Consider the following 25,336-nt stretch of genomic DNA (forward strand, 5'->3'; position numbering starts at 1 on the left):
ATCGTGAAAATTCCGAAAGCACTTCCTATTGTTTGTCTTAACTGTGTTCCTTGTCCTTTTAGGTTATCCCTGTTCAAATTGTTCTTAGAATTTTCGTCTAAGCTTCCTATCTTCATGAATCACCACCCAGAGACCACAGACTGTGGGTTTGATTACTTGTTGGGTTTTGTTTTTCAGAAAATCAGCATAAAAATAATTTCATATACGAATTAAATTCTGATTTATGTATTACAAGCTAAATGTTGACCACTTTTTATATCATCGTTGAAGGTCAGTGCTGAAGATGCAAGATGTGAGCAAGTCAGCTGTAAACCAGATTTCAAAATAACTCCTAAATGCTACAAAAAGTAGAAAGCCCTTCCCAAGTGATGCCCTGGCCTTTGTTTCTGTATATGCCCCTAAACGCTTTCAAATATATGAAGCCTTTGAAGGCAGTGTTTCGCACATGTCATATTTGACACTTTTCTGAATTCCATTTCCACTCGGTTATGACTCGTCCTTTCATCTCCCCCCACTCTCTCTGCTTCAGCACATGCTGAAGAATTCAGCTCATAATCTCCGTGTTCGTGCGAGGGTTTAAATCTTCACAGAACAGCCAAGCGGTCGGGTTTAGGCTGCTGGCACACACTATCGCCTGAATTTTGGGGGTTTACTCACCAGTTCCAAGCGACAAAAACGGGGTGGAAAACCCCTTGACAGCTTTTCCCCTCGTTCCACTGTCAATTTGCAGCCATTAGGTTCTAGATAAATCGTTCTCTTGTGTTGTGTAAATACTCAGTTACATATTCATCACCGTGGTACTAAAGGACAAGAGGAGCTTCAAGAATTAAAGGAGGAATGCAAGTTTTTCTTTTAACAGAGGAGGCAAACGACATTTTCTGTTAGCGTAAGTGAAAGTGAAAGAAAAAGAATTCTGTTACAAGCTCGTGTTACATTTTTTTTCTTTAGTGTTAAAACTACAACATTGATTTAATGGCTTTGAAGCAGGCAGACAGACATTCCTTTAAGTGTACGAATACCTAGATATTGATATAAAGTAGCCCTCAGACCTTGCTCTGTTACATAGTAATAGGAATTAGGCTAACAGGTATCAGTGGAGTTAGGGAACTCCATGTACTTCTTTTGCCATAGGGAGGAAAACAACAACAACAAAAAAAATCCAAGTGCACTATGAGTTTCACAAACATCTGTGACTCCCCTCACTACTATACCAACACTTTTTCTGCTTGTGCTACCTCTGGAATTTTCAAAGGGGAAAAACTGCCAGTTACTTGCCGGCAAGAAGGACCCATTCACACCCTGACTCCGCAATTCTGGAAGGAGCTGTACTATGATTTTTAGAAACACTGTAGGACACCTCATTCTTCAGTCACCTTTGGGAATCTGTGATCTGGAAAATGACTCTTTCTAGACCATACTTATTATTAGATCTATACGGTCGACTAAAAGTAAATAATTCCTTATTCTTCTCATACTGGTGCCACTGAGTAAACTCCAGAAGCAGCCACTAGGTCCAATGCTGTGTCAGAAACTGCTCTTGCTCCATGTAAGAGCAAAAGAAAAAATTGAAATTCCGGTCCATTGGAGCTTCTGCATGAGATTTTGAGACGTCTTTCAAATGTTGAATACATACTCATCTGAACATTTTGAGGTGCATATCTCACCATGAGCTGCATGTTTATCCAGAATTTGTCAGAAGATTAAAATAAGATTGCCCTACAATCAAGCCAAGAGCCTAACCATTGTGGAAGCCACAATTCACGGTGAAGAAATTGGCTGCTGTTCATTTGTGTATGATGTTAATGAAAATACTGCATCGACATTTATTACAGCACACCTTTAATTTCGTAGTAATTCAGGAAAAATAAATGTCAGTAGATGCAGAGGAAAACAATGTGAGCCTATGACTCTTTTAAGCAGAAAGAAGCAGATATTGACCATTTTCTCAACATTAGGACACCTGTGCTTGGCATCAGTTTTGAAAGAGGGTGTTAAAACACAGGGCAACAATCATCTGGTACTATGTATCCTGTTCTTCCTTGGAATAGTAGCAATGGTAGACATCCAGTTTCTGTAAGCAGTCTGCATAAAGTTGAATTGATCCAAGGCAGGAGGGAGGTTTTGATACAGAAACTGAACCCATCATATTCTCCGTGGGTCATTTTTTTTTCCTGGTAACTTATTGAAGAAATTCTGGGTGGAATCTCTCCATAGGCCTGTGCTAATTCATAAACATATTTATTTCCTGGAAGGAAAGTATCAACATTTTAGTAAAATATTTCAGTATTTTTATTGACACTTGCTGATTCTAAAAATGCAGGAAAGTGGATAGAGTGACGATACTGAAATAAAATTTTGCCCGAAGAAGTAATGAAATATCAAAGCCTGGAGAAGTCTTCCTGCTGCACATATGTAACTTCACCAAGTTCATGTGCTGAGCAAATGCTCCCCATTTTAAGTTGTGTTCTACAGTGGCTAAAATTAAATTTTAGTCTACAGTGGCTGAGAAATTAAAATACACTTACTGGATCACACTCCAAATACTTGGAGAGTTTCAGGATATTATGCTTGAACAGCCAAAATCAAAATCTGGCTGAATGAAAGAGACAGAAGAAGTCAATTGATCTGTGAGTAACTTCAGTCTTCTGGTTTATGTCCATCTTTGATTTGATCAACATTGTAAGGGAGACCATAATGCTTTTTCCGATGAGAATCCACGGCCTGATACTCCCAATCTGTCTTCTGTTGGTTAAATCTCTTGCATAATGGGAACAGATAATCTCTGATATACAGAAATATATCTTACTTGGAGCAATGACATACTTGAGAGATCAGAATAAAATCTCTTTCCAGTTTCCGAGTAAGTCAAGAAACAACCACGATAGTGAAAGCAAAAAAAAAAAAAAAAAAAAAAAAAAAAAAAAAAAGAATGTTCTGCTTCTATTTCCAGGAATCTCAGAGTCTGTTTCTGCCTTACAGAATTTGGGAGAAATAAAAAGTTTACTAGGAATCTTTCAAAGACAAAGATACATATAACAATATTCCTTGTTGTACAAATCCAGAGAATTGACAGAAAGCTGTCATTAAATGTGAGCAGCTTGAAACAAACAAACCAGCCACTTGCATACAGATTTCAATGGACTAGGGAGTTACAAAATGTTAGCTCCACTGCCTGTGTGAGGACTAGAAATCTCTGTTCTTTGTTACCATCAGGTCACTGCTAGTAGTCTAGAAAAAATCTTATGCACGTAGTGTCAGCGGTTCTGATACAGAACAGTATCAAAACAGTTCTGTTCAGTCATGTCATTGAGGACCTTAATCCTCTCCCGTTGTAGGAAATAACCATCGGATAAAATGTGCATTAAAATTAGTTTCCAACTTCTGTGTTTAATCAGTGCACAATGCAACAATTCTTTAGTCACTCACTTTGCAGCTCCGTCATGCTCGTTATCTCAGCCAGATGACCCAAAACACGCATTCATCTTCGTTTTACAGGCTGAACTTCATTGGCTGGGAGACCTCTCAAGGCTGTATTTCTACATTTCCCCTCCAAGGAGAGAAAAAAAAGGGTATGTCATATGGCTGGGATAACCCTAGTCCTTGCTTTGATTGTAGCCCTTCTACAATTTTCAGCTAAACACGCAGAAAAACATGACGTTTCTCCAATATCACAGGGAAATTCAGCTCAGAGCGTTAGTATATTTTCACAGTCCCAGGGAGCGGGAACTCTACGTTGTACCATCCTTTCATTCACCCTGTTACACTTCCTTTCCTTTAGCCCTGATTAGATCCGCTCACTCGTTTTCAGGAGCTCGTGATAGGCTGATAACTAGTGTAAAACAACAAAATATCGTTGCAGGCAGACTGTTAACTGTTTCACATTAAACAGAAAGAAACATTGCATTGGAAACGAAGGAAGACAGTGAGAATACATCCGTTGTTTGGAATATGGAGTTACCACTGACCCGAGGAAGGAACCTGCTTGAAAAAGTATAAATTTTTATCTTACCTTTGAAAGGGGCAAAGCTGTGACTCACCAGACGCTGCAAAACCCTTATAGCATCAACATTCATTCATTACAACAGATACATCGGTTTTGCATAATAAAGTGTCCTGACTACCTAAAGTACCCTCAAAGGATCGAATTCTCCGTTTTAACTCCCCGTCCAGTTCATATTTCATTACACCCCAGATTCTATTTCCCAAACAGTTTTAACAAATCGCGATGCAAAGACGGGGACTTATACACGTTTTAAGACTAAAACCCGATTACATTTACAGTTCTCCTGACTCCCGAGTTTAATAAACGAAAGCGACTTCGTTAAGGCTGTGTCGGAAGAGCGGTGACAAGACGAGCAGACAGGAGAGGGGCGCGTCGGTGCCCCGTACCGCTGAAATACCGAGGCGGAGGTGAAGCCATGCCGGCTTTCACACCCGCTGCTGAAGCACCAACGGCACCAGCTGAGACACCGTGCCCGCTGCAGGGACCGGGAGCGGGCGGTGTGATTTCGGGGTGGAGCGGCTCGGCCGAGGGAGTCGGCTCGGCGTCTGCGCCCGGCAGCGCGGGAGCGAAGCTGTGCTACTTCCTCGGCTTTAACGTCAATTTACCCCGAGGCCAACCGTTCAAACCGCGCCGGTTTTTGCCCTGCTCCGGAGGGGACCTTCTAAAGAACAAGGTTTAACGCCCGCTGCGCCCGTTTAGCCACTGGGATAATTTTAATTTAAAAGGCAAAGCGAAAGTTTCTCTCTCCTGAGGTCTCTGAGGCTCCTTGCCGCGGGGTTTCCGGGCTCGCTTCTCCCTCATTTCTGTTCCCTCCAGCGGGAAGCTCCGTTACCCGGTAGGACAGACGCCCCCCTCCCTCACCGGGAAGAAACAGGGTGCACCGGCAGCAAATTTCGGGAGGAAAAAGCTCTTTTTGGACCGGGAAGAAACACAACGGGCGCGCGGCGGGGCCGGGTCCGGCCGCACCAATCAGCGCGCGGGCGCCGCTATAAATGGGGGCGGCGGAGGCGGTGGCGCCGCCATTGTCTGTGCGGAACCCGCGCGCGGCGCCATGGCCGAGACCGCGCCCGCCGCGCCCGAAGCCGCCCCGGGCAAGGCCCCCGCCACCAAGAAGCCGAAGAAGGCGGCGGGCGGCTCCAAAGCCCACAAGCCCGCGGGGCCCAGCGTCACCGAGCTGATCACCAAGGCCGTGTCCGCCTCCAAGGAGCGCAAGGGGCTCTCTCTCGCCGCGCTCAAGAAGGCGCTGGCCGCCGGCGGCTACGATGTGGAGAAGAACAACAGCCGCATCAAGCTGGGGCTCAAGAGCCTCGTCAGCAAGGGCACCCTGGTGCAGACCAAGGGTATCGGTGCGTCTGGCTCCTTCCGCCTCAGCAAGAAGCCGGGAGAAGTGAAGGAAAAAGCCCCGAAGAAGCGGGCGGCCGCGGCCAAGCCCAAGAAGCCGGCGGCCAAGAAGCCCGCCAGCGCCGCCAAGAAGCCCAAGAAGGCAGCGGCGGTGAAGAAGAGCCCCAAGAAAGCCAAGAAGCCGGCGGCTGCGGCGGCCAGGAAAGCGGCCAAGAGCCCCAAGAAGGCGACCAAGGCTGCCAAGCCCAAAAAGGCGGCGGTAGCTGCAAAGCGCCCGGCCAAGGCGAAGGCGGTGAAGCCCAAGGCAACCAAGCCCAAGGCGGCCAAGCCGAAAGCGGCCAAGGCGAAGAAGGCGACCCCCCCCAAAAAAAAATAAATAACCCTAAAAAAAAATCTCATCTGCCTTGCAGATAAACCCAACGGCTCTTTTCAGAGCCACCCAAGCTTTCCCAAAAAGAGCTGAAGCACTTTTTTTTTTTCTTCTTCACGTCCTTGTGTGTGTGCACGAGCAGTGTTAACTTCCCCGCTCCGGCGCTGCTCTCGCTGAAGGTCGCTCCGGTAACGGCACGAACTCCCGCGCTCATTGCCCGTAGGTGCCGGGCAGCACCGCGCCGGTGTTCGCCGCGGTTCGTTTCAGCAGACAGGCGTGGGGAACAGCTCCCTGTCAGCTGCGGGAGCTCGGTGCGAGCCCGGCGTCCGGCGGGGGCTGGGCAAAGCTCCCGGCCGGGGGGTTGGGGGGAGGATGCCGCGGCTCCCCGTGGTTTCTCTCCGGTCAGCCGGGGGACGAAGCTCCGCGCTCGAAGCGCTCTCGCGCAGCCCCAGAGCGCGGCCGGTTTCGAAAAGCCCGCGCTGCGCGCAGATTGGCCGCCATTCTCGGGCTCTTCTGGTGCGCAGCAGGTTTCAGGTTCAACAGATGCTACAGTCACCCCCCCCCGCTCCCGGCGTTAGAGGTTTCTGAACTTCCTGGGGACGCGCTCCCCTCCCCTCCTACGGGCTTTTTCACTCCCAGCCCAGTTCTGTCCCTTGCAAACTCCGACCCTTCGAGCAGTCCGTGGTGCCGCCCGCCGGTTCTCGGTCTCGGTGCTGGGCCTCCCGCGCCCTGCAGCTGCCGGGCTCCGTTCTCAGCCGGGTGCCGGCGGCTCATTTCGGGACTTGGCCGCGCCCTCCTCCCGTCGCTCTGCTCCTCTCCGGCGGTGCCCTCGGCTCTGCTTGGGCGCCAGAAGCGGTCGGGGAGAAGTCGGGGGGAGAGGTTGTTTCCTCGCTTTGGTCACAGGGCTGGTACCACCGCTTTCCCCAGCGGGCAGGAGAGCGGGGGATTTTGTGGAATTGCCTTCTCGACTCTCAACGAAGATGGCTGATCTCTAGTCCGTAGCTGTTACCCTCGTACAACTGAAGGGATTACGCAGAAACGGGGTCCCTGCGGTTTGGAGGAGAAATGGTGCGGTCGGATTTCTCCAGTATTCTTGTTTTCGCAGAGACTGTCCACCTCCTCGATCACAGTACGAAAAGGGAAAGAAATACGAAACAGACCCTCAGTTTTTAAGCCCTGTTCCTGAAACGCTGTTATTACTCTTCCTCTGCATTGCCTCTTAGAGTGCATCTGACTTTTTGGTCCTTGCTCACGTTTATGACCTGTTCCTCTGTACAGCATACAAAACTGCATACACATCCAGCTTCTTTTCTGACGTTATCGTGCCAGATGCCTGCTCCCTGACAACCCGAATTCCTGTCTTGTATGCCTGTGTCCCTGTTCGGGATGGACGTGTGCCTGACAGACCCTGTAGTTACCGTAAGCGAAGGGTGGTGGGAGTCACACCTACTAATTCTCTGAGGGTTTCACCCGACCAGGTGCACTGACCAGAGGAGAGCGAGTCACCTGTGGTTTTCCAGCCTTTTAAACTGGTTGGAAAGGAGTAGATTTTGACTGGGTATGTGACAGTTAAGCTTAAATTTTTTTCTTTACAGCTGAGCCCAAAAAGGCAAAACCCAAGCAGTTGCAATAGCACTGGAAAAACTGTATCACACAAATCCCTGCTGATTGATTTGACCAAGGCAGGACATCCCTGGAATAATTATTTCAGCCTCTGGAATGAGTGGGGGTGATGACAGGAGTTCACTCTCAGCCTGTTGCAACTTAACCTCCCTTGCCATTTGCGGGAGGCACCAGGGTACTTCTTTCCTCTTTCGGAGAGGCAGATGAGAAAACTCAAATTATTCCAACTTTTTAAGTACAATGACACCAGTCTAAAATGTCTTTACAGGCAAAGGTTATATAGCTGTGGGTTCAGCTGAGCGGACGTTATGGTCGTTAGCTAGAGATAGCTGCCATACAGTGTAAGAGGTTGTTCCACACTACAGAAGGGAAGTGTATGTGTATGTAGGAACACTGAAGGGACTAGCCATGTAGGCTCCACCGGAGATACTGTCAAGTAGAGGTACAAAATTAACATCAAAACAAAAATTCCTGTTTATCTTGTAAAGCTGAGCTGGGGAGCGTAGGATAGGTACCTACTGGAGACTGCTTTTCCCAGCTGGAAAAGGGGAGTGCAGTGATATGGAGAAAGAGTGGCCTGAGAAAATTAAGTTTGCAGGGACAATGGTAATGTCATGTTAATGCCAATTGCACCACTGGCTTATCAGTCAATACCCCTAATCGACAGTTTCTCATCCTCCTTCGCTTCAGCCTGTGCAATGCTAGCACTGTGGGTTCCCACTCATCTCAGTTTTGGGGATGGGTGTGCACGACTCCACACTAATCCTCCCTCAGAAATAGCTTAAATTACTGAGTGAATGCCACTGTGTCCAATACCATGTGTCTCTCAGGCTCCCATGTCCTCTTCAACAGGTCACTCTTTGGTTACTTAAGCAGTTTTGTATTCTGGTTATAAGAAAAGTTGATATCCTACCTAACAATCACAGGATACTATTCTGCTGTCATAGTTCGACTTTCTAACTAACCTGCTAAGCTGAGGTTCAAGCGTGTGATTTATGATTCCAGTGGAGAGGGAACACAACTCACTCTGTTGTTTGACGTCCTTTCTGGGCATATGGGCATTTATTTATTTTCTCAGAACTGTTACAATGGCTCATGAAACTGGAAAGAGCAGGTAAAGAGATGAGCTCTGCTCACCTCTGCCAAGATGTGCCATGTGTTAACATGAAACTTTTCAGGGTGGCTTGAAAAGAGTTGGAATTGTGCTCATAATGAAAAGTCAAACCTCAAAACAACTAAGAGGGCTAACGTTGTTTTGTTTTGTCTTCTTGGAATGCTGAAGATCTGTGCAGTTTCTGGACCTTGGGTACATTTGTTGCAAGGAACAACTGCCTTGCCTATCATGCCCATATCTCTGTCCTTCTTTTGGTTGAGTGTCCACTTTTAAGAACCAAAGAGCAGAACCTCCCTCTACTACATTCAGGGGTTGTATTAATATCCCAAAACAAGACTTCAATAAGACTTTTATGTTATATCACAGGACATGTCTGTGGTCATGGAACATCTATTTACTGAAGTTTTTACGTAGGCCATGTCGTGGCCTTAGCCTGCTCCACATTTTCTAAGTGCTCAGACTAATGCATATTCTGAGATGAATAGCAGATAGCTTAAATTTCTGCAATGCCCTCACTGTGTGGACACTTCCCCGCACTACGGGCTCTAAGGGACATGAATACCACTGCCTTGAACAATATGTCAAGCAGAGGTTTAGGATCTCAGGCACAAAAAACATTCTGTCCTTTGTGAATAGTTCTGACCTGGGAACTAGACTGGAATCAGGTTGATCAGTGATTCTGTGTGACTATTTGACATGGAGAACTGAGCTGCTGGTGGCCAAAGCGGAGGTGGCTTAACAGGAGGCAAAAAAAAGTCTGGTGTTTAGTGAGTGCCCATGCTGAGACAGAAAACCAAAGTATCCACTTTTTTAGTTTAAGTGCTGAATAAGCCACTCAAAATATAGGAGGAAGGTCAAAAAATAGGTCCAGAATTGCAAATTATTACAAGGAAGATTTTATTTCATTTGTTTTCTCTTCCATGGGGTCAACTTTTGATTTCACAGATTTAAATACTAAGTAAATCATGATATCAGAAGTCTGTGGTGTTCCAGCACTGGAGGTAGAAACGAGAAAGAAAAAATGCAAAAGAATCTGTGAGTTAGATAAAGTTCTCCATATATCAGCACAGACTGTCAGCAGCCTGGCAAAAATTCTGTTGAACAAAAGTTACTCCCTCACAGAATAACAAATCACTTTGTACTGTTGAACACTTTTGAATTATGGGGTTACAGAATTTTTCATTAACATCAGTCACCACAAAGTCAGATTGCCTGTCAGATTACCACAAACCAAGTCATTTCTGTACAAGTATTTCTTTATCTCTTTGTTCTCTGTTTATGAGTTCTGTTACTCCTGTATTTTGTGTATTTTTGTGTCTTTTACTGTAGTTGTTGTCATGTGAGAGTAAGAGGTTTTTTCTGCATGGCCTCAGTGTGTCTTTGCAAAACAGTAAGAAGGTCTCTCTTAGAAGCTCACTTCTGAAAAACAACAAAGATGGAGTTTTATTTCAAGTGAAAATATTGCAATACTAACATAAAAAAAAAGCTTCTGCATTTGTTAGAAAATTGGAAGCTCTTCTTCAATAAAAAGCTGAACGATGTTAGTTCAGGTGCAAAGATGTTTAAAACAGGGATACACTGTGGTTGCACTTCGTCAGTAGTAGTGAGTACCCTAAGATGAACAAAGCAGGGAAAAAGCCTTGCATAGTATCCTGGGCTGAACAAATGGAGAGAAGTAAATATGTACATTTCAAGACTAAGTTTATAGCTTCTCAAAAGGAAGGAGCTGAGTGGGGAGACAGCTATAGTGTATGGACAGGAAGGTGGGGACAGCCAGTGTGGAGTCCCCGAAAGTCAGAATGCGATATGAATATCATTAATACCAGACCTGTTCTCTGCTGCTCACATGGCAGTACAGGTTTGGGCCAGCCTGAGTTCAGGTACAGAACCACTTTTCACCTAGGCTACTTTGACTTAGTAAAGTTGCACAACAGAGTTTTATCTCTGCAAGTTTCTTTTTTACTACCTAGATCACAATGCATCCAGACCAGTGCTGGGCACTGGGGGATACCAGCCACGCTTCTTTGTGGGGATTTGAGATTCCTCTTCTCCAGAACATGTTGTCAAAGCCATCATTGTGGCTTCTCCTGGAATCCTCATTCACTCTACATACTCAATTTTGGACAACTCATTCTGTATTTGGAGTTGGGTTTCATTCCAATTTTCATTTTGCAGATTGTTTCTTGTGATCTCCTTGCACTTCCATTGCCTTGCAAGGTTTGTGCATCAGTCTTGTAGGCCTCCCTCTGTGATATCAGTGAAACCCCAGTGCTTGGTTTTCCCAAGGACTGCAGGGTTTACTTTTCAAAGATTTCAGGAATGGGCTGCCAGGAGCTGTGGAAAGAATGAAGTGTAGATTAATAATAATAGCATTGCTGTTCTCTTAAAACACTGAAATCAACAAAAATATACAAAGCATAGGTCAGCATCTGCACTAGCCATATAATAAAGGAATATCTGTTGCTCTTTCAGCAACCAGTGCATGCTGGCACTAGTCAATCAAGGCTGTATATACTGGGTTTCAATATTGCATATTTGTGCCCGCTTGTATGTAACAGCTGCACTGAAAATGTGCATTGCCATTGCAACTCCCACTGCAGTGCTTTGACACTTCTTTCCAGAGATTTACCATCTTCATGACAGAACTCTGTGCCCATTCCCTGGTTGCCTGCCCTTGGACACTTTGTTCTTAACCCCTTAAATATTTTTCTTCTTCTGTCATAAAGAACATTTTACTATCACCAGCATTGCTCTCCTGCCATGACTGGATCTAGTGACGATAGAGTTTGTGCAGTCCTGAGGCAGGAGATTTCTTTCATGAAGAGGGGTTATGTTTCAGACATATTTCCTCTTGTGCAGTATCAAAAAAATCTGAATAAGCACTCTGTGTGACAACTATCCCAACAATCCTAGCTGCTTTGGCAGGAAAAGCAAGCTACACAATGGCAACAAGGAAACTTTTTTTTTTCCTCAGAAAAGGAAGATTAAAGAAAATGTGTCTCCTGACTCAGATACATAAGACAGGAGAACTAATGACTAGAGTATGACAAGGACATTTTGCAAGGGCATGTAGTGATAGGACATGGGGTAATGGCTTCAAGCAGAAGGAGGGAATATTTAGATTAGATACAAGGAAGAATTTCTTTACCGTGAGGGATGCGAGAAAGCCTTCACCAAACGAAGGAATGAGCTCTGAATTCTGATTTTGAAATTGAGTTCTGAGGGCAAAAGGTTTGTTGAAAAAGCTGAATGGCTGGAGACTTCTGGGGTTTGTTTGATTATATTCAAGAAAATAGGGCTCAGTATGTTGAAGTAAACAATGAGAAACATGAAGTCTTTAGAATTACTGAAATAATCTAGAAAAAAACTCAAGCAAGCAATTGTGATCAAAAGGAACAGGAATATTTGCCTTCCTGTGTAGCACAAAATCCTCAAAGTCTTTTTTGTGCGATAGCTGCTGTAGTTGCCAAGATCAGAGAGAAGTGAGAAAAAACATAAAAAAGAATAAATTTACATCTTCAGAAGAGACAACAGGCAGGAGCAGGCCTCAGCTGTCGTGAGTCATCAAACCATATAATTTTCATAAACCTGGACTATATTTTAACTAAAAAATTTCTTACCTGATATTGTTCTTTGAATTCTCAACAAGTCAGCTCGTGAACGGGACCATGGCTGGACCCCAGCAGCAAAGTGTTGCTGTCCTGAGGTGTTTCCCGGTGGTGGCTCGAGGTAGGGGTCCTGAGCGGAGCGAGCTGAGCCCCAGCCCTGTAGCAGCCCTATAGCTGCCAACATGTGCCCAGTGACACGTGCGAACAGCAGGAACACATAAAATAATAAATATTCATTCAGACGCTGTTGGGAGCTACTCAGTATATGTCCATGAATTCTCATACACAGGTTCTGACCATATTCTGTCTGGTGTGGTAAAATGTTGGTTTCAGGCCTGCTGCATTTCATGCCAAACCCAACAAACTGATGCAACAGCCAAATGGGGCAGTGAGGAGTATGTGAAATCCAACGATGAAAAGTCAGCAATGGAGACAGATTATTGATTAATTTAATATTGAGTTTTTATGTAAATATAGATTATATAAAGCCTCTCAACTTCAAATTGAAAAAAAAACCCCACACCAAACCAATGTCCATGAGAGGGCAGCAGCAAACGCTCAATACTAGAAACACTTTATCTCACCCTGCTCATTTTCAGGTTGAAAGCCAGCTACTGAGTGTTTATTGCCGCAATTTTTATTAAATCGCGTCTCGTGTTTTCAACAGTAAAATCTTAGAAGATATTCGTCCCCAAAATAAATCAAAGTCAAAGCTGAATACCTTCCCCTGACACCCAATAACATCCTTACTTTTACATTTCTTTTTTAAATTTATCTGAAAAATAGCCACGTTATTCTCAATGTCACCACAAGAATGGGAAGTACTGTAAAATTATTCGTCCAAAACAATCGTTTTACCTTAAAAACATAAGGTGGAGCACATAAGGGTTAAAATCTCTATTAGCGTACCTTTACTGCTAAAATCTCCTTGAGAAAGCGTTCAGTAGGGGCGGGATATGGAGATGAGAAAGAAATTCGGGGAGGGGTGGAATTTCTCAAAAAGGCGATTGGACAGATTTTACTGCAAGATGCTCCCTTAAAAAAAACAAGAGGAGCAGCTGTTTAAAACACTGAAGCCACATGTGAGAATCAATGCAGCCTGGTGCAATTGCAATACGTAATACGTACCCTTATTTTAAAGTAACAGTAAAAAGAGTAATTTAAGAGATGCAGTAACTGGAATACCTTTCTATGATCGAGATTTTATTTCTAAATGACCACGACGTATCAAAGATTTTAAAAATATATAAGCTATTATGCACACAGGCCCAATGTGTTTGGTGTTTGGAAAAAAATAAACAACAAAAATCGAATATAACAAAAAAGGACGGCAGCACCGAATCGCTTGTGCTGCCAAACCCGCATTTTTGTGCTGGCGGGGAGCGCGACGGGGAAAGCGGGGAGATGCTGTTGGAGCGAGCCCCAAGCCCCGCCCCTCGCCGCTGCAGTCCCCAACCAGGTCGGCTCCCAACACAGAAAAGCCGCGGCGCGGGCGGCGGGCGCTCACAGCTCGCCTGGGGCGGGGACGGCAGGATGTCTGGGCGCGGCAAGGGCGGGAAGGGGCTCGGCAAGGGGGGCGCCAAGCGGCACCGCAAGGTGCTGCGCGACAACATCCAGGGCATCACCAAGCCGGCCATCCGCCGCCTGGCTCGGCGCGGCGGCGTGAAGCGCATCTCGGGGCTCATCTACGAGGAGACGCGCGGCGTGCTGAAGGTCTTCCTGGAGAACGTGATCCGCGACGCCGTCACGTACACCGAGCACGCCAAGAGGAAGACGGTCACGGCCATGGACGTGGTCTATGCCCTCAAGCGCCAGGGACGCACCCTCTACGGCTTCGGCGGCTGAAGCGCTTACGTGCTGCGTACTTTCCAGAACCCAAAGGCTCTTTTCAGAGCCACCTACTTTCTCTTAAGAAGAGCTGTGGCATTTTGTCTAAAATCTGAAGCGTCTCCCGTCTGACTTCTAAAGCTTAGTTAAACTGAAAATTGCAGAATATTGCTAAAAAACTGTAGGCTTAGATACATGTAATCCAATGACAATTTTTTGAGTGCGGAGGTTGTCTTTGCTGTGTGAGAGCGCCGCTTTTTCCTTTATATCCTTTTAATTCTCTTGCAAATGTACCCCACTAAATGATTTCAAGTGCCCTTTCTCCTGAAAACAATGTTTCTATGTTTTTTTTTTTTTTGTCTTTGCCGATTCTACCACAATTGTCTGGAATATTATTCAATGACCCGTACTTTAAAATTTTCACGTAACTGAGTAGAAATCCCACTGCTAGGAAGCAAGGGAAACCCATTTGTCACCTAGAGAACAAGATGAAAATTCTTCTGAGCTAAATGTTTGCTTTCTGATATTCCTGAATAAACAGGATTTTTTTGCTATATACTGTCCTCAGTTTCTTGTCAATATTTTTTTTCTTTCTAAAAGCAATTCCAGAGGTAAATCTAATAGAGTTTTCTAGCGTACATATTTAGGGAGATGGGGAGGACATGACTGAAAAGTGCGTCCCCAGCAACACATTTGAGATAATGCGCCAAAAGGAGCCTTGTGTGAAGGCTTTTCTTTCTCCCAATTCTCCTGCACTCTCGTCCGTGGAGCACTTCTAAAGCATGGCAGTCCTGTTGCTTTCACCATCGGATGGGGAAAAAAAAAAGGCAAAACCACTTTTTCAGCTTTATGTAAAAGGATCCGTGGTCGTTGAACACTCACGAACAACAGCGATCAATAAATATTCGCGGTCACTTCGGGTTTTCTCACACCCTTTAACGAGTAGGGGCAAATTAAATAGAGTAACTCCATATTCCTTTTTAAGCTCTTAATTTCAGAAATAGATTTATTGTCTAAGTCACAATTTTACCCGATGATACATATTATCTCTCATGCCACATTTCCTGTAGAAAAAAGCAGGAGAAAAATAGCTGAAGAGTTGCATCCCAATTATTACAGCTACCAACCTGCATTACAGGATTACTTAAGCGTCTCTCTGTGCTCTGGGGTACCAGGTGACAGTGCCTTTGCAGCTCTAGGGATAACGTGCCTATTCCTGTAAGAGGGAGACACTGAAGGCATTGAAGAATTTTTTTGTTTCTTTTGTAATCAGCCCACCAGAAAAAAAAAATCTGTTAAAACAATTTTGTGGTTCGAAGAACAGCCCCTGAATTTCTGACTCCACACGACTTTTAATCTGTCAGGAGCATGATGGAGAGTGACAGCCGGAGAACCTGAAGCAATGCGAGCGCTGTGCCTGAAACACCAGTCTGCCGTCGCCCCAGGCCCTGGACTCGCACGGAGGGAGCCGGGACTCGGAGCGGGGAGTGAGGAGGGTGGGGGAAAGTGGGGGTGCAGGAAGCGGCAAACCCGGCGTCCTTGTGCCCAGGCTGGATTTTCACGGTACCCAATGAGATCGCGTTTCCCGTCGTCCAATCAGAGACGAGGCGGCTCTATAAACAACGGCGCTGCGCAGCCCGCAGCACTCCCTCCCGTCTCCTGCGGAGAGAGATTGGTGGTGGTTGGTGATGGCGCGCACGAAGCAGACGGCGCGCAAGTCGACGGGCGGGAAGGCGCCCCGCAAGCAGCTGGCCACCAAGGCGGCCCGCAAGAGCGCGCCGGCCACGGGCGGCGTGAAGAAGCCGCACCGCTACCGGCCCGGCACGGTGGCGCTGCGCGAGATCCGGCGCTACCAGAAGTCGACGGAGCTGCTGATCCGCAAGCTGCCCTTCCAGCGCCTGGTGCGCGAGATCGCGCAGGACTTCAAGACCGACCTGCGCTTCCAGAGCTCGGCTGTGATGGCGCTGCAGGAGGCGAGCGAGGCCTACCTGGTGGGGCTGTTCGAGGACACCAACCTCTGTGCCATCCACGCCAAGCGCGTCACCATCATGCCCAAGGACATCCAGCTGGCCCGCCGCATCCGCGGGGAGCGCGCCTGAGCTGCCTCCGGCCGCAGCCCCTCCCCCGTTCCCGCCCACACAGACCCAAAGGCTCTTTTAAGAGCCACTACATGAACAGTAAAAGGAGCTGTACCACTGGTTTAAACGGGCACGCTTTAGAAATATCCAATGGGGTGTTTTTCCTAGACTGTCGCATTTGATTGTGTGGACCCAGTTCCTCTTGTTTTTGATTGGGGTTGTTGTTTTTTTTCACTTTTGCCTACACATTGCCTGCATGTAAACCATCATCCAATATAAGCCTCATAAGGCTGTCAATTTCCTGCACTGCAATTCACCAGGGTGCTTCGCAAATACAGAATTGAGGTAACAGGCACTTTATTGACATGGGGAGGGGAGAGGTCAATTTATTAAATAAAGCACAGTGAGTAGAGAATATCAGGCACAGGGAGGTTTTGCATTGCTGTGACTATGCCGGACTTGAAACAGCTTTGAGGGAGAAGGTGGTGGGGAGGACATGGCTTGTCTGGAATGGGCCCAGGCTCAGGAACTCTGTGCTTTAACCTTTCCCAGCTGGCTAGGTCAAGGAAAGAGCAGAAACTTCCCACAGCTCTCTGGAATTGTGTTGCCATTGAACCTGAGTAAGGCCGTCTGTTTGAAAGGGGGCTGCCCTCTTGCTCCACCAAGACCGGCAGCAAAAATATGTTTCCTAAGCTCAGTTTTGAGGCGGTCTCTAAATGTTGCGTGACCTGGCTGAAGAGACAGAGCGCGTGAGGCTTCTTTCTCACAGCACAGAAACATGGGTAAAAAGCCAAGAAATTATGAATGGAAAGTACCACACACAGGAAGAACTATCAAGTTATCTGGCTTTATTATCATTATTAATATAAAACTGTGGAAAAAAGGTTACATGTTTCCTGATTTCTTGGGAGTGGGGGGGCGGAGGAAATATAGTTTTAATAGGAGTTTTATAAAAATCCTGGAGTGGAAATTCTTGTATTCTTGCAATAACGAGTGTACATGTATTTGTCTTTAAGCTTGCACTTCCCCAGGTAGTGATCACAAGATTTTACAGTCAGAAAATATGCTAAGTCATCAGATTTCTGCAGTTAGATTTCTAGATTTTTTTCAGAATAAGCTGGTAGGTTTTATGTATATGTATGCGTCTTTTCATCTTTCCTTGTAAGGACCTACCTTTCTTCGAATAGTGACTGTGAGACACGCACACGGGACCGACCAGCTTAACAAGAGCCTAAGCATTAAAATAGGAAGTTGAGAATTAGGCCTCAGAATCAAAACAGAGACTAACCGCTGTTTCTACCACAATTTTGGGAAACATCTTCCTGTCTTCTCCCCAGCTGTGAAAGTTCACAGTTGGTACCTGGGGTGTAACAGACCTGAGCAGCACCGATGGAGCTATTAGAAGGCAAATCTGCTACCTGTTGTCCTTAGAGGCTTCTGAGCACCCTTAACATGCTTTCACTTAGAGATGCTTGCTGCAATACAGACACAATCTCTCAGAGCAGCACTGGGGTGGGTGAGAAAAGGAGGTGGAGAGACTTGCTGCGTGCTACAATCAGCCCAGATTAGGGTTGGTTTGGGGTTTCCTCCCCCCCCCACCCCCCCCTTTTTCTTCCCACCTCTACATAAAGGCTTCCCAAGGAGCTTGTGGATCTTCATGGGCTCGTTTTGAAACCAGGTTGCAAAGGAAGTAGAGAGCTACAACGTTACCAAGTGATGAATGGAATGGCTGTGCAGTCTACGGTGAACAGAGGACCTAGTCTATATTTTTATTTCATGTTTTTCAAAAAGAACATGTATTTTTTAAAGACAGATTCCACCTCTATTTATTTGCATGTAAAGTTAAAACTTTTATGAGCTTATTATGAATTAGAATAAAAGAAACTCAAATGACGTAGAAAAACAAATGGCAGATTTTGGAGTTGAAGTTTTGTGCTATGGGAAAGTTAAGATTTCTCCTTCTCTTGAGGCAGCACCACGTGAGAAAAGACCATGCACTTAAAGCCTGGGGAGTGAAGGAAACCTTCCAATAGGCCGTAAAAGTTTTGTGTTCTCTTAGAAGTCAGATGACAAAAGTATAACCGCAGTTCTTGCTTTTACTGCTTCAGTTGTCCTAGAGCATACTTGATGTTAACTAGGGAAAAAAAAAAAACAAAAAACAAAAAAAGGAACAAGTACCATCTTGTTAACACAGTAAAATCCCACACAGTCCTTTTTGGCAATTTCACTGGGTAGCACTGATACCTGACCTGGGAGCAGAAGCAGGATACTGACTACACATCAGTTACAATGAATAATGTCCTCTATCACTTTTGAGAGCAGATTCCACGGTCTGGTATCATCAGCAAGGGCTCCTTGCAGCGCCTGGGTGAGTGTTAAAAGCAGATCCACCTTTGCTAGAATGTAGCTGATTCAATAAAGTCTTGTAGTCAGGAAATTACAGCTGGCCTTTAGTTCACTTCATTTTCCTGGTTGATTGTGTCAAGTCTTGCAAACTTCAACAGTTTAAAACTATAAATATATTTAAGTTGTAACTAAATCTTTTAACTAATGCTGATCCCCCTGTTTGTATTCCTCTACTGACTCCACTTTTTTATCACCAAACACTAAACGCTTGTTTTCAATTCTCAAAACCATATGGGCGTACTTCCTACAGGCTTCTTGCTGATTACAGAGCTGCCAAGGGTTGACAGCCGCTGCCTTTCCCACAGCTGCATTGGTCCCAAACAAAAGCCACGAAAATTTCCCCTGTGCCAGTGCTTTCTGTGTATTTGGAAAATGGGAGTGTGCACTTCCAAGGAACAACCACCAGGTTCCCTTTGCTCTTTCCAAGTTGCCCTTCATTCTCTGCTCCACCCTTTCCTCAAAGTCATAAAGTAGACAATGAAAATTGAGAATATAAATCACCATTAGACAAATTTATTGAATTTCCTCAGCTTTATCCCTTGCACCAGGTGTATCTTCTCAGCACTTTAGCGTAGAGAAGACTTTTATGTAGAGAGATAGGGCTCTCTTATCTAATACAGGGGCAAGATATGTATAGTATGTCTTAAAAAGAGCAACTGATAGAGTATGTTTACATTCATATTTAATAAAAAATATTTGAAGCTTATCTTCCAATACTAACTCAGGCTATGGCTTCCAAACTCCTTAAATGTAAAAACCAGCACTGTTCTATAAAACCATGGCAAATTAAAACATTTCACAGTAATTATCAAGTGCAGGCAGGCAGTAAAGGAAGAATTATCATCCTCCTCCTGTACTAATATTTTTATTTAATTATAGCAGTTACCATGATTATTAAATGGGAAGTATTTTTCATTTACCTTACTTGAGCACTCCTTCTTCTGACTTGTGCAGTTACTTTTTCTGTACGCTTGATTACATATTTCTAATCACAGAGCTAGGAAGGGTGGGAAGAAAACAAGCTTAATGGCGGGAGTATTGGTACTTATAAAACAGTCCCAAAACATTATACTACCTGAAAAGGACTTCAGGATGATTTAGTTCTGTATCCAAGCACCAATAAAAGTGCCACAGCTCTCTTGTGGAACGTGGTGGCTCTTAAAAGAGCCTTTAGGGTGTACGGATGAAGGATCACTGGAGGGGGGGGCTGCGGCCGGAGGCAGCTCAGGCGCGCTCCCCGCGGATGCGGCGGGCCAGCTGGATGTCCTTGGGCATGATGGTGACGCGCTTGGCGTGGATGGCACAGAGGTTGGTGTCCTCGAACAGCCCCACCAGGTAGGCCTCGCTCGCCTCCTGCAGCGCCATCACGGCCGAGCTCTGGAAGCGCAGGTCGGTCTTGAAGTCCTGCGCGATCTCGCGCACCAGGCGCTGGAAGGGCAGCTTGCGGATCAGCAGCTCCGTCGACTTCTGGTAGCGCCGGATCTCGCGCAGCGCCACCGTGCCGGGCCGGTAGCGGTGCGGCTTCTTCACGCCGCCCGTGGCCGGCGCGCTCTTGCGGGCCGCCTTGGTGGCCAGCTGCTTGCGGGGCGCCTTCCCGCCCGTCGACTTGCGCGCCGTCTGCTTCGTGCGCGCCATCGCTCTGGCAGGACGGACACACCTCCCGGGAACCGCCGCCGCGGAATGACTGGGTTCGCCTCTCCGCGGCGCATTTATAGCATGCTCGCCTCGCCGATTGGCTGGCAGCGGTGCGCCCTTGTTATTGGATGCTTTCAAATTCGAAAAGCCCGCCGCGACAGCGCGCCTTTCGCCAGCCCCCCGCTGGTGCTGCCCCCCACCCTCCCCCCGTCTTGCACTCACCACCCTTGTCGTCGGTTTTATCTTTTATTGGCTCTCATAGCAATTTTTACAGTCTACCGCAAAAATTAAAACCTTCAGTGAAAATTGTTCATAAGTGAAAGGGGTAATTGTATATTGTGCTGTGCTTGAAAGCATAGAAGGCTGCTGTTTATTTTGTTCTAATGTACTAAGACTGGAGCTTTGAAAAATAAGCATTTTACAGATATTCCTCAAGAGGAATCCTTATAACAGTCTTTTGGGGCTTGTAGTATTAACCTTTGCTTTTTTTTTTTTTTTTTCTTTGAAGAATGGAGTGTTTTTTATTTACACAAAGTCAATTTACTCTGGAAATAATTGAAATTAATACTGTAGCTGCTATGGTAAAGGCTTTTGGAGTGCAACAAGAGGCATATGAAAATGCTGTAATTCAAGGAATAGGGCTTTAACGAGTTTGAATTTCTTTCAGCATATGAAGTGTTTCCGGGCTGTTGCTTGCTGAAATATAGACTTTGTGGTCTGAGAGCTTTCTGTTTTCTCCACGGAGTATTTCTGCTATTTTCCCACCCAGGAGAATTGTCCTTAGAACGCGAGCAGAGAATGGAGGCATGGTGCTGCCACCGGATACAGAGAGCTGAAAGAAAAAACTTCTTAAGCTCTCATGCACCACATACGCAAAGAATAACAGATACTCCCTAAAAACCCCTTTCAGAGAACAGACTCAGGATCACTCCAGTATTCTGAATTTTACGAGAAAGGGGCTCAGGGGACCACTAGCTGTGACACTTCTCACCGTGCGCCTGTAGGTGTCCACCCGCCGAGCATCGTTACAGGCATTAACATATTTTAAGTACAAATACCTGTCTACTTTTGCTACCTTTTACTCAATTAGTGAAAACCACGTACCACAACGAGAAGCCCGCAGAGCAGTGTGTACCTGCTTCTGAGCCGGGCCAGCTCACCAGCTCTGAACAGGGACGTAAGTCGAGGGTGTTCTGCTATTCAGCTTCATTTTTCAGAGAATAAGTAAAAAAAAGTCCTAAACTTACTAGATTCTTATTACGCATTGATAAGAAAAAGAACCGTGAAATGTATTTAACAGCTTCCTATGTTTCCCAGTGTATTTAAACAGAGTGGTTTCTAACTTGTTAGCAGAAAGAAATGCTTAAACTATGAAGCACCTAACTACCTCTTAGAAGAAAACTTAATGGGCACTAATTAACCACCTCTTACAATAGAACTATGTTTACCAATTATACGATTAATTAACAGAAAACGTTAGGACATTTACTTTCTTTTTTCCCAGTTTTGAAGCAACACAGCCCTTTCAGAGAAGAAAGTGGGTGGCTCTGAAAAGAGCCTTTGGGTTCTGGAAAGTACGCAGCACGTAAGCGCTTCAGCCGCCGAAGCCGTAGAGGGTGCGTCCCTGGCGCTTGAGGGCATAGACCACGTCCATGGCCGTGACCGTCTTCCTCTTGGCGTGCTCGGTGTACGTGACGGCGTCGCGGATCACGTTCTCCAGGAAGACCTTCAGCACGCCGCGCGTCTCCTCGTAGATGAGCCCCGAGATGCGCTTCACGCCGCCGCGCCGAGCCAGGCGGCGGATGGCCGGCTTGGTGATGCCCTGGATGTTGTCGCGCAGCACCTTGCGGTGCCGCTTGGCACCCCCCTTGCCGAGCCCCTTCCCGCCCTTGCCGCGCCCAGACATCCTGCCGTCCCCGCCCCAGGCGAGCTGTGAGCGCCCGTCGCCCGCGCCGCGGCTTTTCTGTGTTGGGAGCCGACCTGGTTGGGGACTGCAGCGGCGAGGGGCGGGGTTCCCGCCAGTTTTTTCTGCCTCCGTCACAGATTACGGCGGAACGTCGCTTGCTGTTACCTGTTAAAGAGTGCTGTAAAGTCTACAGAGCAAACAAAGAAATTACACCTCCCCCCAAAAAAAATCCTGACGAGGTACATGTGCTTAAAAATTTGGAAGCTTCACCCCCCCCGACATTGGATTTGTATAAACCCATTTGCTGAGCATGTGTGTGAGTCTTAATTTCTTACAGTCATTGAGATTTTTATAAATTAATATCTAGTCTCATTCTTTACATGCTCATGTTCATTAATTGTTTCGTTTTAATTGTATTCATAGTTTTATTAACTTTTCTTCAGAAGTTTCTATGTTTTGAAATCCCTCACTGGCTTCAGGGAATTTTCCGCACCATCTATTCTGTCAGGTTTTCTAATATATTGGGTTTGTATTTTGCTTTCCACCTCCCATCCCTTAAATGGGAAGTTTAATACTGTCTGCTGAATTTTACATAAGCAATTTTGAGTCTGTAAGAACGTATTAACCAGAAGGCAGGACAGAATATTTTTTGTAATGTTACCTTTATATTAGGTTGTGAATTTTACTGATTTTGCTCATTTGAAGTTACTGCTGTGAGGATTGTTTCCTCATTGTATACAAAATATCCTTTAGTATAATTATAGATTTAAATACCTACTACCTTCATTCACCAGAAAATCACCTTTCTCTTGTGCTGCAGGTCAAGCTTTTAAATCTTTAGCTGTAGTTTTATGGTTCTAAATCTATACAGGTAACAAATGAAATTCTGAATTAGTATTCATGAATGTAAGGAGCAATCCTTATCGAAGGAGGTTACAAATGTCACAGTACAGGAACATCCCAAGTTGGTATAACTACTGGACAAACATAAAAAACAATTTTTTTTTGGGGGGGGGGGGGGGAATGTTTATCATTTGATTTTCTTCTATTCCTTTTATGTAGGAAATGCAAGCAAATTTTCCAAGTACCCTTTTAAACTGTGGGATATTAAAACATATAATAAGTAGTTTGTTTCTATTGTGCTACTAAACTGGTAAGGAGTAGCTTCCATCAGTCTATTTAATAATGACAGAACTACATTTCATCATAAAATCAAAGTAGTTTTCTGCTCTCTACTATCAGATTAGAAGCTTAAAAGAGGAGCTTATTATCTGGATATCTCAAATATTGTTTCCAATACTGTCCCTCACTATTTTTGTGGTCAATATAAAGTCTATGTCTTTCTGGGTGTCAGGGGTCTTCTTTGTTTCAGTTTTATTTTTTTTCAGAAGAAGATAACAAATACGATTTAAATTAAAATTTTCTTCTCCCTAGCTACTCTGCATCACTTCAGAAAAGGAATATATTAAAAAGCATGGGAGTGATCTTTTCTTTTCCTCTCTTCCAAAATGAAGTAACCCTCACTGAACTCTTCTAATCAGTTACTGTTGTTCACTTAGAAGAGGCTTTCACATCTTTTACCTCGGCTCTTGCAACTATGCTTCCCTTTGCAGAGGTGCAGAAGAATGCATGGGTATAATGGTAAGTCCCATTAGATTTAGTGTAGTCCTAAGCATCCCTCCTTGCTTTTCCTGGGAGGGGTGAACAGGTGAGCTGTGTGGAATACTGAGGCTTAAAAAAGGTTTTATACTTGCTACAGTTCTTGTTTATACAGAACTGCCAGGTCACAAGACAGTAAATGAACTCAAGTCTTTTCTTCTCTAACTAGCCTAAAGCAGGATTCCAGAACAGCATTGTTTGGGTTTTTTTTTAACTGTGACTTTCTATTCTTCACCTACTAGTGCCTCACTAGCGGCAGAACACCAAATTTCAATATCCCTCCATTTATGCTCCACAGCCCCTGCCTGTACTTACTAGTGACAGTGCTGAAGCAAGAGCATTTAAATTTTTGTTCATTTAGTACCTATGTAGACTAAGGACAGATTCACAACAAGATGGAATCAAGGCAAATATAATTCTGCGAGACAGAAGCAAACGATTAAGCCCCTAGTGCACTGAGAAAACTTGCTGTATATCCCTATGACTTTTACACTCAGCTTTTGGTTTCCATTTCAAAGTTTTCATCTGCGTTGCTTAGATTCTGGTTTTGCATCATCTCAGTAATTAGTGTGACGTTTTTTCATATGTGTTTAAAGTCCAGTACAATAAGATATGTCTCCTGTTGGGTATTGTGTCTGCATCGATGACCTCAAGGTCAGTAATTAGAATATGCAATTACTAATTTAATCCTGACTTAAAAAACATCTTTCATGAAATGCTCATAGAACTTGAGGCTTCAAGTTTTATATCAATATAAGGCAAAACTGCCTGACATTTTTTTGTAAGAATATATATGATTAAACTTCTGGAAATGTATTAATGTATTTCAAAAAGTAGTTTTGGCTTTTGTAGGAGTATTGGACAGGTTTTCATATTCCTTGTGCTCTCTATTCACTGGCAGCTGTTGCTTCATTCTCTATTCAAAATATTAACTGTCACTTACAAAGGAAAAAAGAAATTGCAATCTGCCCTTTCTGAATGAGGCAGGTTGTACAGGCCTCTGCTTTGCACTATTACCATGCTCCTGTGATCTGTCATGCTGAAAACACAGATGATCTCTTCTAGACTACCTGGGTGAAAGAAGCAAAATGTTCCTTGTACTGAAAACCTGGGCATTTTTGACAGACCAGCACACCCCCACTGTGCAGGAGAGCTCAGAGGACAATGGCAAAAAGACAATGAGCTTGAGGAATAATGTACTGTAAAGAAAGATACACTTATCTCAGCAGTAGGGAGACTGGAGGGTTACCTTGGTTTTAGATATGACAGATGCACCAATGAATCATCAGGTTCCCTCAGACAACTGACAAATAATAATGTCTTCCTGAGCTAGCCAGACCAGCATGAGCGGCAAGGGGGACAGTGTATGTGTGACTCAGCCCAACATGAAGTATAAAAACTGGATAACAAATAAAAGAAAGTTTGAAGAGAGCAATGGGTTTGAGACGGTTTCAGCCAACATATTGCTTCCCAGCGACTGGGGAGGCTCACCATAGTTACAATGAGCCTATAAAGACCAGTAATGAGAATCACGTTTGTACTCTGCTTCAATTGCATATTGCAATTGCTATATTATGCTTGTGATATGATTTCAGTACATTGCTGTTCCACTCTGCTAAATCAAAATCCCGTGTAAAGCCAAATGTACTGAATAAGGAAATTTTATATTACACATTAACCTCTCCTCATGCATAATATCTAAAAGAACCTGGTTGGAGCGTATTCAACTCTGACAGCACAGAGATGTGGTCAGCTGAGACCTGTCT

The 25,336-nt window shown here is 44.9% G+C and overlaps 5 protein-coding genes across 5 annotated transcripts; 3 read left to right on the forward strand and 2 right to left on the reverse strand.

Annotated features, from left to right (window-relative positions):
• The first annotated feature begins 5,054 nt into the window (after positions 1-5,054).
• LOC142362185 (histone H1.01-like) lies at positions 5,055-5,720 on the forward strand. Its single transcript, XM_075428419.1, has one exon. The coding sequence runs from the start codon at positions 5,055-5,057 to the stop codon at positions 5,718-5,720; it is 666 nt and encodes a 221-aa protein (XP_075284534.1).
• A 7,872-nt stretch (positions 5,721-13,592) lies between these two features.
• On the forward strand, positions 13,593-14,440 carry LOC104339571 (histone H4). Its single transcript, XM_009945732.2, has one exon. It carries the CDS (start codon positions 13,593-13,595, stop codon positions 13,902-13,904), a length of 312 nt encoding a protein of 103 aa, XP_009944034.2. The 3' UTR covers positions 13,905-14,440.
• A 1,134-nt stretch (positions 14,441-15,574) lies between these two features.
• LOC104339570 (histone H3) lies at positions 15,575-16,024 on the forward strand. Its single transcript, XM_009945730.2, has one exon. The coding sequence runs from the start codon at positions 15,575-15,577 to the stop codon at positions 15,983-15,985; it is 411 nt and encodes a 136-aa protein (XP_009944032.2). The 3' UTR covers positions 15,986-16,024.
• A 3,486-nt stretch (positions 16,025-19,510) lies between these two features.
• On the reverse strand, positions 19,511-20,005 carry LOC142362187 (histone H3). Its single transcript, XM_075428466.1, has one exon. It carries the CDS (start codon positions 20,003-20,005, stop codon positions 19,595-19,597), a length of 411 nt encoding a protein of 136 aa, XP_075284581.1. The 3' UTR covers positions 19,511-19,594.
• A 1,358-nt stretch (positions 20,006-21,363) lies between these two features.
• On the reverse strand, positions 21,364-21,912 carry LOC142362226 (histone H4). Its single transcript, XM_075428772.1, has one exon. The coding sequence runs from the start codon at positions 21,909-21,911 to the stop codon at positions 21,600-21,602; it is 312 nt and encodes a 103-aa protein (XP_075284887.1). The 5' UTR covers position 21,912; the 3' UTR covers positions 21,364-21,599.
• Positions 21,913-25,336: the final 3,424 nt, after the last annotated feature.

Source organism: Opisthocomus hoazin, chromosome 8 (genome assembly GCF_030867145.1).
Source record: "Opisthocomus hoazin isolate bOpiHoa1 chromosome 8, bOpiHoa1.hap1, whole genome shotgun sequence".
Taxonomy (NCBI): Eukaryota; Metazoa; Chordata; class Aves; order Opisthocomiformes; family Opisthocomidae; genus Opisthocomus; species Opisthocomus hoazin.